This window comes from Mustela erminea, chromosome 18, assembly GCF_009829155.1.
Source record: "Mustela erminea isolate mMusErm1 chromosome 18, mMusErm1.Pri, whole genome shotgun sequence".
NCBI classification, from domain to species: domain Eukaryota; kingdom Metazoa; phylum Chordata; class Mammalia; order Carnivora; family Mustelidae; genus Mustela; species Mustela erminea.
In genome coordinates, this window is record NC_045631.1 from 3,110,151 (window position 1) to 3,122,159 (window position 12,009).

A 12,009-nucleotide genomic window follows, 5' to 3' on the forward strand; every position below is an offset into this window, starting at 1 on the left:
AGGCTCCCCAGATTTCTTTTTTAAGATTGTATTTATTTATTTGACAGAGAGCACAAGCAGGCAGAGCAGCAGGCAGAGGCAGAGGGAGAAGCAGACTTCTGCTCCCATTGAGCAGGAAGCCTGACACAGAACTCGATCGCAGGACCCTGGGATCGTGACAGGAGCCAAAGGCAGACGCTTAACTGACTGAGCCACCAGATGCCCCTCTCCCCAGATTTCTTAAAATGGGATATCCTGGTAACCAATTTTAACAACTAAGAGCCATAATTAAAGAACAGTAGTTACAGGCATCTGAGTTTAGCTCAGGTCATGATCCCGGGGTCCTGGGATCAAGCCCCGCATTGGGCTCCCTGCTCAGTGGGGAGCCTGCTTGAGTTTCTCCCCCTCTGCCCCCTGCCCCCCACCCTCTCTCTCCAATAAATAAAATCTTTAAAAAAAAGAAAACAAAACTTAGCTATCATTCTGTAATCCAATAGAGGGCCTTTCTCCTGGAGGTTAGCACTTGTCTTCATCAGTGTGGCCATGACCAACACCTTGTGAACCCCTTGGTGTCCTAGCTCTGCAAACACTGGGCTCTAGAATCCTCCTTACCTCACTCGGTCTGTGGGATCAGAATGCATAACTTGCATTTTCATAAATGGGGCATTATTCTTTACACTAAACATCCACTGTTAGATCAAAGATCTAGAATAGAGGGCGCCTGGGTGGCTCAGTGGGTTAAAGCCTCTGCCTTCGGCTCAGGTCATGATCCCAGGGTCCTGGGTTCGAGCCCCGTTTTAGGCTCTCTGCTCAGCAGGGAGCCTGCTTCCCCACCCCACCCCCCGCCTGCCTCTCTGCCTACTTGTGATCTCAGTCAAATAAATAAATAAAAATCTTAAAAAAAAAAAAGATTGAGACCAGAGTTCTTAAAATCACACACTATCTTCCTGTCCCGACATAACAAAAATGCTTGACTATTTTACTTTTCGAATGTTTTCCTAACTTGGAGGGAAAATGTGTCCTGCATACCCTGTTTTAATACTCCCTAGACGTGGATGCAAGGACTCTCTTCTTTGTGTCAGTGTATGTGGGCGTGCTTATGTGTGCGATCTCAGATTCTGTTCTTTCTCCCGCTGGCTCGTAGCAGCTGGTTGTATCCCCAGGACTTGTGTGGGTCCATGTGAGGCCAGAAGGATCCCCGTGAGTGTTTGCTAAAGGAATGCACAATCAGAGGTCCCCAAACTGCTAGAAGTGAACGTTAAGGGAGGGGCTGGGGGTGAGCCCAAGGCAGTAGTAGGAATCCTTGCTCTCCCCGTAGGACCTGCAGACTGGGGCACGCCTAGCCTCTGCTATTGGGGCCACGAGGTTGACAGGGTTGTGGTACTAACTTTTCTCCTAAAGGACTGGTGACATCACCGAGACCAAGTAGAGATCTCAGTAACTCAAGAACGAATCACAAAAAGCTTGACACAAAAGCTAACATCAGAAAACACCCCAAAAGGGTCTTACATTGAGAAATTATCATGAAATTTGACCATTTTGGTTTCGTACAATTTCACATTTTGACTGAACAGCGCTAACATCACTCAACCAAATTATGAAGCCATTTATAAACCCTCAGGGGACAATGACTAAGCATTAACCCTTCCGCTAGAATCAGATGGGAGATGTCCTCTGTTTCTAGTCTATAGGACAATGAGAAAAGTCTTTTGGGAATGTGGGGGTGGGGGAAATTAGCATTAGCTATTGAAATTATTTTCGAAGTTTTAAGTATGTAGAATTATATGATGCTTTAAAGGATTACCAATCACAATGAAAACCATACCCTTGTGGATATGGTAATACATATGTCCTTGCTGTGTAATACACATGAAAGGACTCTGACATTAGTAAACCTCCAGTTCAGCCAGCAATGGGATGTGGGCTGGGATCGTGCTGGGCTTTGCGGGCCAGGCTGGTGGAGCTGCAGGTGTCCCCACTCCCCACAAGAGGGCTGAAAACAGGTGGGAGCTCCTCACCAAGGGTCCCAAGAACCAGAATTAATCTCCACGGGCAGACTGTCATTTCCATACGTGCTACTTGCCATCTGTCACCAGCCTGTCTTAGTTCAAGGTCGTTTAGGCCAGTAGCTAGGAAGTCACTCAACCCAGATGTGGGTTGAGTCGAAAGTGGGCTGGGGAGATGGGCTGGCCTGAAGACAGTCATCCTTCAGGGACGGTCAAGTTCTAGAAATCAGCTGTTTTCAGATCTGCTCTGAACTTGGCCTGGGTTCAGTGGCCTGGGACTCAGTCAGACTGTGAGGGCCTGTGACAGCAATCTACGGGGAGGGAGTGTGACCCCCAGACCACTTCCAGCTGCCTGGGGGACAAAGACAAGCCAGCCTTAACTCCGTTAGAAGTACGCCTTGCATTTATAGGTCAATGTTTGTCACTGCTTAAATACTGCGACCTTCCTTTTGAAAATTGGTTTAGATTTGTTTGCATTTCCATCATGAGGATTAAGTGTTAAAGGCAAGCACGAAGGCCTGTGGGGACAGCTCAACAGAATGAGGGCCAACATGGCGACAAGATGGGGAAACTGACACCTTCGTAAATGGCTGGGGGGGCAGGGGGGACTGCTAAACAGCACCATCACTTGAAGATCAGCAGGGCGGCCCTCAAAACATGAAACAGAACACCACCACAACCCAGCAATGTCTCAGGCGCACACCCCGGACAGCGGGAAACACAGGTCCACATGAGCACTTGTACACAAATGTTCACTGAGGCATTACTCAAAGTGGTCCCCAAATGGGCCCCATTGGAGTGCCCATCAGCCGGTGGACAGGGAAACAGAATGTGGCCTTATGCATGCTACGACACGGATGAACCGTGCAGACATCACACTGAAGGGAAGAACAGCCCAGAACGCCATGTTCTCTAGCGTTCTCTTCATATAAAATAAACACAACAGGCAAATTCATAGGGACAGAAAGTAGATGAATGGTTCCAGGGGCTGGAAGGATGTGGACGGGGATGCCTACTGGGATTCTTTTTGGGGTGATGAGAAGGTCTTCAAGTGTACTGCAGGAAAACTGCGTGACTCAATGTACTAAACATGGCGATGTGGGACTGTAGGGATGCATGAATTTGACGGCATTCATTAATTAAATTAATTAATTAAGTGGCATGAATTAAACCTCAATAGAGCGGTTTAAAAAAAACCAAAAAAGAATGAGCCAAGAGACAGATAAATCAAGGAGCCTCGAAATACCTTCCCCTTTGTCCTGACGCTTCATGCTACTTTCTGGGGACAAAACACCAGAAACACATCCAAATGGTTCCTGGGATCCTGAGCGAGCTTTGCCCGTCGAGCTCACCGTAAATACACAACCCAGGGATGTCAAACCAAAGGAGACCCTCGCGAGGTAAAGGCCTGCAACACAGAGACTACTCTGCGGAGGTGACTCTCAGAAAGGGGTTCGAGGTCCCTGGGGAGGGGAGGGAGCGAGGGCAGAGATGGATCCTCCCGACACGACCCCCTCCAGGGTCGCTGCCGCTCAGGAGTAGCCCCCGTTCCTTGAGCTGGGGAAGCAAAGCTGAGAACCGGCACTCTTCTCAGGTTTCTAGAAACAGAAGCATGGCTGGCGCTGGGCTAGACAAGTGGGAAAACACACGCGGGGAAAAGCAGCATGGAAGCTTCTGGGCTGGGAGTTCATGCAGAAGGACATGCGCAGCAGAGAAGGTGCGGGAAAACCTGCTCCCCAGGGACTCCTGCAACCCAAAGGGAGGCATGCGACTCACACACAATGGGGATCCACGCTGTAGTTTAAAATGACATCGAAACAAAATGTTAACAATAAACGCGCGAAATTCCACATCATGGATTTGGAAAACCCAAGTGTGCCCATTAATCACTTCGCACCGTTTCACGAGCGACCGAAGGTCTACACGTTCAAAGGTCATGTTAGCTTGTGCCTCAAGGGCACCAAGAAAAGCTCATTTCGGGGCTAGAGGTTCCTTCTATAACTGGCAAAAGAGCCTTTCAGGGCCCTCTAGGATAACGACTTCATTACCCCTTCCAATTTGGGTGAGTGTCTGCTCTTACTGAAAGGACAAAAGGACATCACAGGCCTTCACAGGCAGGGGACAGCTTTGCTGTCTGACAACTTCAGAATTTTAAGAAAGATACGTGAAAATCCAGGTATCTAGGACTATTCCTGTAGATACCTATGATCATTTCTTTATATTAATAAATCATTTCTATAACATTATCTTTCCTTGCTTCCTATTTGCTCGAAACCATTCCAGTGCCGGGGAAAGGTTAAGTCCAAGACAGAAGTCCCTTTCCGTCTGGGGCTTCTGGCTTGGGGGCCGCCCTTCCCTCCCAGTGAGCACGAACACTCCAGTTAGCAGGAACACTCCGGTGGGCCATCTGTCCGTTGTTATGCTCTGGGGGACCAGCAGGGGGCGAGTTCTCTAATCGGGAAGAACAACACTCCTCTACCTGCCCCAATACAGAAAACGCTAACGAGGGCGCCTGGTGGGTGCTCAGTCCTACAGTGTCCAACCTTCTGCTTAGGTCATGATCCCCGGGTCCTGGGATCGAGCCCTGCGTTGGGCTCCCTGCTCAGTGGGGAGCCTGTTTCTCCCTCTCCCCTTGCTCGTGTTTCTTCTCTTGCTGTCTGTCAAATAAATAAAATCTTTTAAAAAAAGAAAGAAAAGAAAATTCTACCTTCATCTATTAAATCATTAAAGCCTTTAAGGCTAAAACACATAGGAGCCATAAAACATTAATTAGAAACATGTTAACCCCAAAGTCACAAGTCTTCAAGTTGCAGCCCCAGACTTGAAATTTAACTTCGGCACAACGCCGGCCTTCCATGTATTTAAGGAGAATCGAAATCATTCTGCCTGGTCCTGGCACTCGAAACCCTGAGGGTTCAGGCTTCATAAACATGTGATTCAATGTCATGATAAAGGGGTAAATAAACAGCAAAACTCATCTAGAAAACAAATTTGAAGCGAGGGGGCATGCTGCTTGCCAAAGAACACGTCCCTAAGCGACAAAGCTCCAAAAGGAGGTGTTCACAGGGGACGTCACTCGGAACTAACCGTATCTGCTTCTAACAGAGATTCAACCTAGAGACAGAAATCAGTGCGAGCATTCAAGACTCAGAAGCGTGAAGAAAAGCACTTGCCTGATGTTTCACTGGCTTAGGCGACTCCTGCTGTTTGTTACAAACAGATAAATGCAAACGTTAGCGAGTCTGGGCCGTTCCGAGCAGGAAGCCACATCCACAGAATCAGGTCAATGTGCAGCTCAGAACCACGAGAGCAGGTGTGGCTGTGTCACCGACCCCTCCTGCAGATCTGCAGATGAAGGGTAGCGGGACTCTCCTGTTCGTACCCCTTTTCTATCATCAGCGGCCCCCAAATTTCTATCTCCATCTCCAGCTGCCGCGGACAGTTAGCAACAACAGGCTGCCGTGCCACTTTCGGAAAGAACTGTTAAAGACACTTGAGGACCTTCCTTCGGTGGAATAAGACATCTTGGGAAGCAACACTCATCATCGTTAACAGTTCTTCCCGAAGCTTCGGAGAGGGATTAGGCTTCAAGCTACCACCACTAATTCCACTTGGCCTGTGCGAAAGACCTAATTAATAGCAATTTCCAGGTCAACCTGCTCCCTCCCAAGCGGAGGAAGTTTCTGGGTAGGGGGTGGGAGCAGACAAGGGAGCGGGTTCTCCCGGCAGTGTGCCGGGCTTCCTGACGCTGGCAGGCAAACTTACAGGAATATTATGGTCCTTCCGTCCTTTATGCGAAGAAGCAACGTGCGCGAGGTACTGAATGACCTTCTTCGTGTTTTCTGTCTTCCCGGCACCCGATTCACCCCTGGAAGAGGAAAGAGCACAGGCCGACTTAAAGAAAGCTGAGCTCACATATTCCCAAATTACAATGGACACAATTAACAGAGTTGGAAAAGAAAGTAAAAAAGAGTGTAAGTAAGGAGGAAACCTACTAGCAGAAGTTAGAAAACGTTTTAAAAATTTTAAATAATTAAATTAACCCAAACTTTTTTTTTTTTTTAAGGTGCCAGTAAGACAAAGGATAGAGTCATAATGCGGTTTTTTCCTTGGAGTTTGGGGACTCTACCAGAGAAGTGACATTTTTTATAAAAAGTTCATGAAACAGGGCGCCTGGGTGGCTCAGTTGGTTAAGCAACTGCCTTCAGCTCAGGTCACAATCCTGGAATCCCAGGATAGAGTCCCGCATCAGGCTCCCAGCTCCACCGGGAGTCTGCTTCTCTCTCTGACCTTCTCACCTCTCATGTTGTCTCTCACGGTCTCTCTCGCAAATAAATAAATAAAATCTTTAAAAAAAAAAAAAAAAGTTCACGAAACAATTCCTCAGCCCCAGAAGCGCAGCCAACGCTGGAAATAGGACTCCTGAAACAGTGAAGATGATTTAATCTGAAGATGTGGAAAGGTCTCTGCGATGCCCACTGATGCTCAAATTCAAGTCCAGGCAAGGTTTTCTCAGCGCCTGCCCCCAAACCAGCTGCCAACTGCTCCTTCCCCAGCGCTACCTGTGCAGAGAAGCTTGTATACACCTTGTCGAACCTTCTCTCGCAAACTGCGGGCTTCGCACCCTGGGCTCCCGGAGATGGGGAACATAGACCCTGTGCAAGTGTTTACTATGTGTTTGTGTTTGTGTTAGCTTCTTTTTTAATCCATGTAACCTTGGACAGTGTCGACACTGAGCCAGTGCACAATTCGTAGAGAAAATAAACACTATGAGTTTTGTTACAAACTGGGACAAGTGTCACCGCTTCATGTTTAAAAACAAGGCTGGCACATTTTAAAGGCAGCTTTTTATTTTTACTCAAGGACTAATCTTGAAATTCAGGTAAGCTGCTAGGCACAGGGATACCTAAGTTATGGTCTTTCTCTTCAAATATCAAAGGCTTCCTAAGATCGGATTCAAAGCGAACCTATCTACACAATCAAGAAAATCTCAATTTGGAATAAAAGAAAAATCTTCATATGTGTTTGGATTTTTTTTTTTTTTAAAGAGTGATCATTCCTTTTTATTTTTATTATTTATTTATTTATTTATTTATTTTTTAGGATTTTATTTATTTGTCAGAGAGAGAGAGGGGGAGAGAGCGAGCACAGGCAGACAGAATGGCAGGCAGAGGCAGAGGGAGAAACAGGCTCCCTGCTGAGCAAGGAGCCCGATGTGGGACTCGATCCCAGGACCCTGGGATCATGACCTGAGCCGAAGGCAGCTGCTTAACCAACTGAGCCACCCAGGCGTCCCTGTGTTTGGATTTTTCATTAAGGAAGAGAAAAAGCCCCAGAAAAAAACAAAAAACCCCAGAAACAGAAAAAAAGCACCAGAAACCCCAAAATATTATTAAACCCATGGGTAGCTAATAATCCTCTAAGCTTGTTTTATCCAAGGCTTGAAAGTCTAATTTTTCTAGTAAACGCTGACCCTTCCCTGGAAGTATACTCAGGATTGTACTATGAACTGGCCCCAACTTAAATTTTTCAGGTTTACTGCTTGCATTATTATCTTAATTCTCTGCACCTATATCTACAATCTTAAATGCAGAGGGTTCGGGCAAAGGGAGCCAACTGACCCACTAGTCCTATGGCTTTGAGTAAGGAAACCGTCTTCTCCAGGCCCTCATGCCACCCTCTGAACAAGGTAGGATCGTGTTAGAACCTTTCTAGCTACAAGACTTGATTCTAGAAACAACCCTCTTACTGGTTTATAAGCATATTTTATATATGAAGCTGCTTAACCACCATCCATTGTTCTACAAAAAATAGTTCCCTTGTATGTTTTATCATCTACAAGTTTTGAACTGTAGGTACTCAACAGACCGAATTCAAGGGTTTTTCTGCCTGCTGTTTGTGCTTAAAAAGGCCTTTCTTGCACCAGAATGATACCCATCTATGCTCTCATTTTTATAACATTATTATTAAATCCATCTGTATTTTCTTCCAGAACTTTGATGGTTTCACTTTTTACAATGAAATCTTTAATCCATCTGGGAAAAAAAATTATAGTTTGGGGTAAACATATAATCAGATTTTATCCCCAGATGATTCAGCCCACATCCCAGTATCAATGGTTTGACAAAGACACTCATTATCCCGTGATCTGAACTATTATCTGATATTTACTTCTACATACAGCTTAGTCTAAGACCAGAAATGTACTGCAACAGTTTTGAAACAGGACGAGCCACAGCAACCCCCAGCACTGGTCTTCTTTAAAACAAAACAAAACACCCAAGTAGTCTCTGAAGTGTATTTTTTCAAATAAACCTCAAATAATTTTGTTCTGCTCAAATAGTTTTGTCCCTCACCTCTTCCCCCACAGATAACAAAATAAAAGGTGGCATTCTGAACTAAAATTAATATGCATGCCTTTTTTTTTTAAAGGAGAGAGGACGTCTTCATCTCTAGCTCTCGGGTAAATTTTGTGTTCATGACAAGCAAGCAGTGTATCTGTCTTATCATCGATCTTTGATATCGTAGGGTCCAGCACAGCAGGGGCTGAATGAATCAATACAGGTCCTACACGTTTCAAGTTTATTCCTAGGCTCTTTTTAATATTTTTTATTCCTGCTGTTAACATCCTTATATTTTCTACCTGGCTTCCTCTGGTGCCTGGCTAAGGTAGTAACTGCACTCACTCGACAAATACTTAACAAATCGACCAGTGTTGGGTCATTCTTCTGAGCACAAGAGCCAGAGCTGTGAACCTTTGTTTCCATCCTTGCGGAGCTTCTCTCTTCAGGAGAAGAGAGAAGATGAACCACAAAAACAAGCAAGAGGAGTGTGGGACATGAGGAGTGCCTTTAAGGCATCAAGGAAGTGGCTAGGGGGAGCAGGGGGCAAGCAGACAGGAGCGGAGGACACCGGACACCTCCCCGGAGACGCGATGTTCTGGGGAGAGCCTCCCAAAAGGGAGAACAGGCCAGGGAAATCAGGGGGCACCACGATCAGGCAGGGGGAGAGACAAACGCCAAGGTCTTTCCCAGGAACCACGGCCCAGGTAAACCAGCAGCGAGGCAGAGAGCTGCAGGGACTCTGGGGGGCAGCGAGAAGCTCCCCGAGTCCCGGGAGAAGATCTGCATTTTATTCACGCATTAATTTCTCAAGAGCGAGTGTAGTGGTTTTTCTCCGTTTTGTTAACTTTATTCAAAATACTCTGTATTTCAAAGCTAATCATGATGTTGGTGGTTGGCTTCAAACAAGTAATTTTTCTGTTAGGCGAGGAAATGAGCCTCTCATTTTGACTGATGATGACTTGTCTGGAAAACAGTTCTGATTGTTCCCTTTCTGCTTAGTTGTGTCTCTGTGGTTTCTCTGCTAGCTCCGCTCCATTGGACCCGCTTCGGCGTGTCCTTAACACGATCTCCCCCCTCCCTGTCACACTCACTGGCGGTGCTTCAACAATGCTTACGATCTCGGCCACATTTCTGTACATTTCAGGTCTAAGGGGACTTTGACACAGAGGACATGACTGTAAAGACAGAGGTTACCGAGAGGGGAGCTCCCGAGAGGGGAGATGGGGAGCCACACATAACCCGTCTTAAAATGTGGCCAGTACCTTCTAAAACAGGAGCCCGTGATGAAGAAAGAACAGGGGCCATCTGAGGCCCATCATCACCGCCCAGTTACCGTCCACTCACCTGCTCGCCCACCACTCAGGGAGGGGCACCTTAGGTTACCAAGCCCCGAATTATTTTACGAATCCATAGCCGCTTGCATTAATGGCTAAGAATGTGGGTTATGGGGTGGGGGCGCCTGAGTGGCTCAGTGGGTTAACCATCTGCCTTCTGCTCAGGTCACGATCCCAGGGTCCTGGGATCGAGCCCCGCATCAGGCTCCCTGCTTGAGAGGGAGCCTACTTCTCCCTCTCCCACTCCCCCTGCTTGTGTTCCCTCTCTCGCTGTGTCGCTCTCTCTGTCAAATAAATAAACTCTTTTTAAAAAAGAAGAGTGTGGGTTATGGTGTCCAGATGACCTGCCTAGATTGAAATCCTGTCCACCGCTCTCTAGCTCCAGGCTTCAGTTTATACTCCTTTCCGTGAGAGACTAAGTACTTCACAGGCCCCGGAGCACGCCTGTAAGGAGCCTAGCTCTGCCCCCGGCCAGAAGGCTCTCGGCGAATGGCAATAATGCTAATAAGTAGGTATGAGAAGGATGAAGGTATTAACAGCAGTAAAAAAAAAAAAAAAAAAAAAGCTAATCCCCAACGTGTCTCTGAAAGAGGTGGTAGGATCAAAGGCATAGAGTTAGAAATCTCGAAAATAATTTTTTAAAAGGGCAAGAGCACATCCGTCCCAGACAGAGGCAGAGAAATCAAAGCAGCTTGGACAGAAGTAAAGATGGGAGGGAGCCCATTGGAAAGCTCGGCAGGGGTCTCACCGAGGAAGCGGGTCAGGAGAATCCTCAGAGAGCAGAGCGACAGAACAAGACCTCGAAGCCAGGAGGACAAAGGGATCTGATCTGGTTTCCACCGAGGAGACCAGACCCACGGACGAAGGCGCTCTACACGGGAAGGCTGCTCCGTCCGTGCTGGTCCACGCGCTGCCAGTGTGAGGTCAACGAGGAGGACAGCGAGCAGCCTGCGTCTCGTGCAGGACATCAGGACACAGAAGGTCAGGGGTTTCTGGCCTGGAGGTGTTCTGGTTCTCTAGAGAGGTCTTTGGCCCTCGGTGGCTTTGCGAAGACGTGCGCAATCCCAAATACAACGTAAAAAGCAACAGCGCTAAGAAGGGGGAGGAAGAGCGTCGACAGGTGATTGATTCCAGGATCCTTCCTGGAGTCCCTTCTGGACCCCGGGTACGTTTCCCCAACGAGAAACTCCTCACCCAGATCTGAACGGCTTCTTTTCTTCTTCTGTGGATACATCAACTTCAGTGTAGTTTCAAAAACCCCCTCTGCCCCAAGGTCTCGCTTCAGATGACCTCCGTTTGAACACTAGCCACACATGACATTAGCTGATGACTGCCGACAGTTTCAAAACTCTGTTAGAAAGCAGTTTATTCGCGAGAGCCGAGGTTCTGTGGTCAAGGCGAGCCTGGGGTCGGTCCTCCATCCCATGAACACTAGGGTCAGCCTTGGCTACCATGGAACAGGACGACCACAAAGATTCACGGAGGGAACTCTTGCAAAGAGCGGAGTCCCTTTCCTGGCACACTTGCCAAGAACATTTTAAACTTCTCTTCACCAGCTGATCTGAATACTACTTTCTCCCCTATAACTCAGCTATCATTCAGATACACCTATCAGAATCCAAAAACTCCCCCAGTTTTAAGACTTGAGCACTTTTTTTTTTTTTTTTTAAAGATTTATTTATTTATTTATTTGACAGAGAGAAATCACAAGTAGGCAGAGAGGCAGGCAGAGAGAGAGAGAGGAGGAAGCAGACTCCCCGCTGAGCAGAGAGCCCGATGCGGGACTCGATCCCAGGACCCTGAGATCATGACCTGAGCCGAAGGCAGCGGCTTAACCCACTGAGCCACCCAGCACTTTTAAAGCAAGGACCATCTGAAAAGCAAACAGTGGTCCAGAGAAGCTGACGGTCTGGCCTGGAGTCACGGAGCTAGCTCAGGGTGGACGAGAAAACACCAGACATCTACCTGACCCCATGATGCCTTTTCGCCTACACCACACTATTGCCTTAGATGTGTGTTTTAAGCATTTTTTTTTTGGAAGGCAGTTTTAGAGATGGAGAGGAACGCAGAGGTTTCCCAGCTACTCTCTGTGCTGGCACAGGCACAGTCTCCTCCATTAACAACATCATTAAAATGGGACATTTTTTTACCAAGGACCCTACGTCATGATCGCCCAAAGTCTGATTAGGCTTCACTCCGGGTGTGGTTTGTTCTGTGGGTTTAGACAAATACAAACATGTAACGGCGCACATCTATAACACTATATGGGATAGTTTCAGTGCCCTAAAGTCCTCTGCACTCTGCCGGCTCATCTCCCCTCCCTCCCACACCCCCTGTGCTCCCTGT

The 12,009-nt window shown here is 47.3% G+C and overlaps 1 protein-coding gene across 5 annotated transcripts in view; it reads right to left on the bottom strand.

Annotated features, from left to right (window-relative positions):
• The window catches only part of MYH10 (myosin heavy chain 10), a 119,871-nt gene that overhangs the window by 71,319 nt on the left and 36,543 nt on the right, over window positions 1–12,009 (bottom strand). For 4 of the 5 annotated variants that reach the window (XM_032320748.1, XM_032320749.1, XM_032320751.1 and 1 more), the window contains exon 5: window positions 5,751–5,853. In XM_032320748.1, coding sequence (XP_032176639.1) covers window positions 5,751–5,853 — 103 coding nt within the window. Of the gene's footprint in view, window positions 1–5,158; window positions 5,189–5,750; window positions 5,854–12,009 lie in introns of all 5 variants that reach the window. The other variant, XM_032320752.1, reaches the window with a different exon arrangement.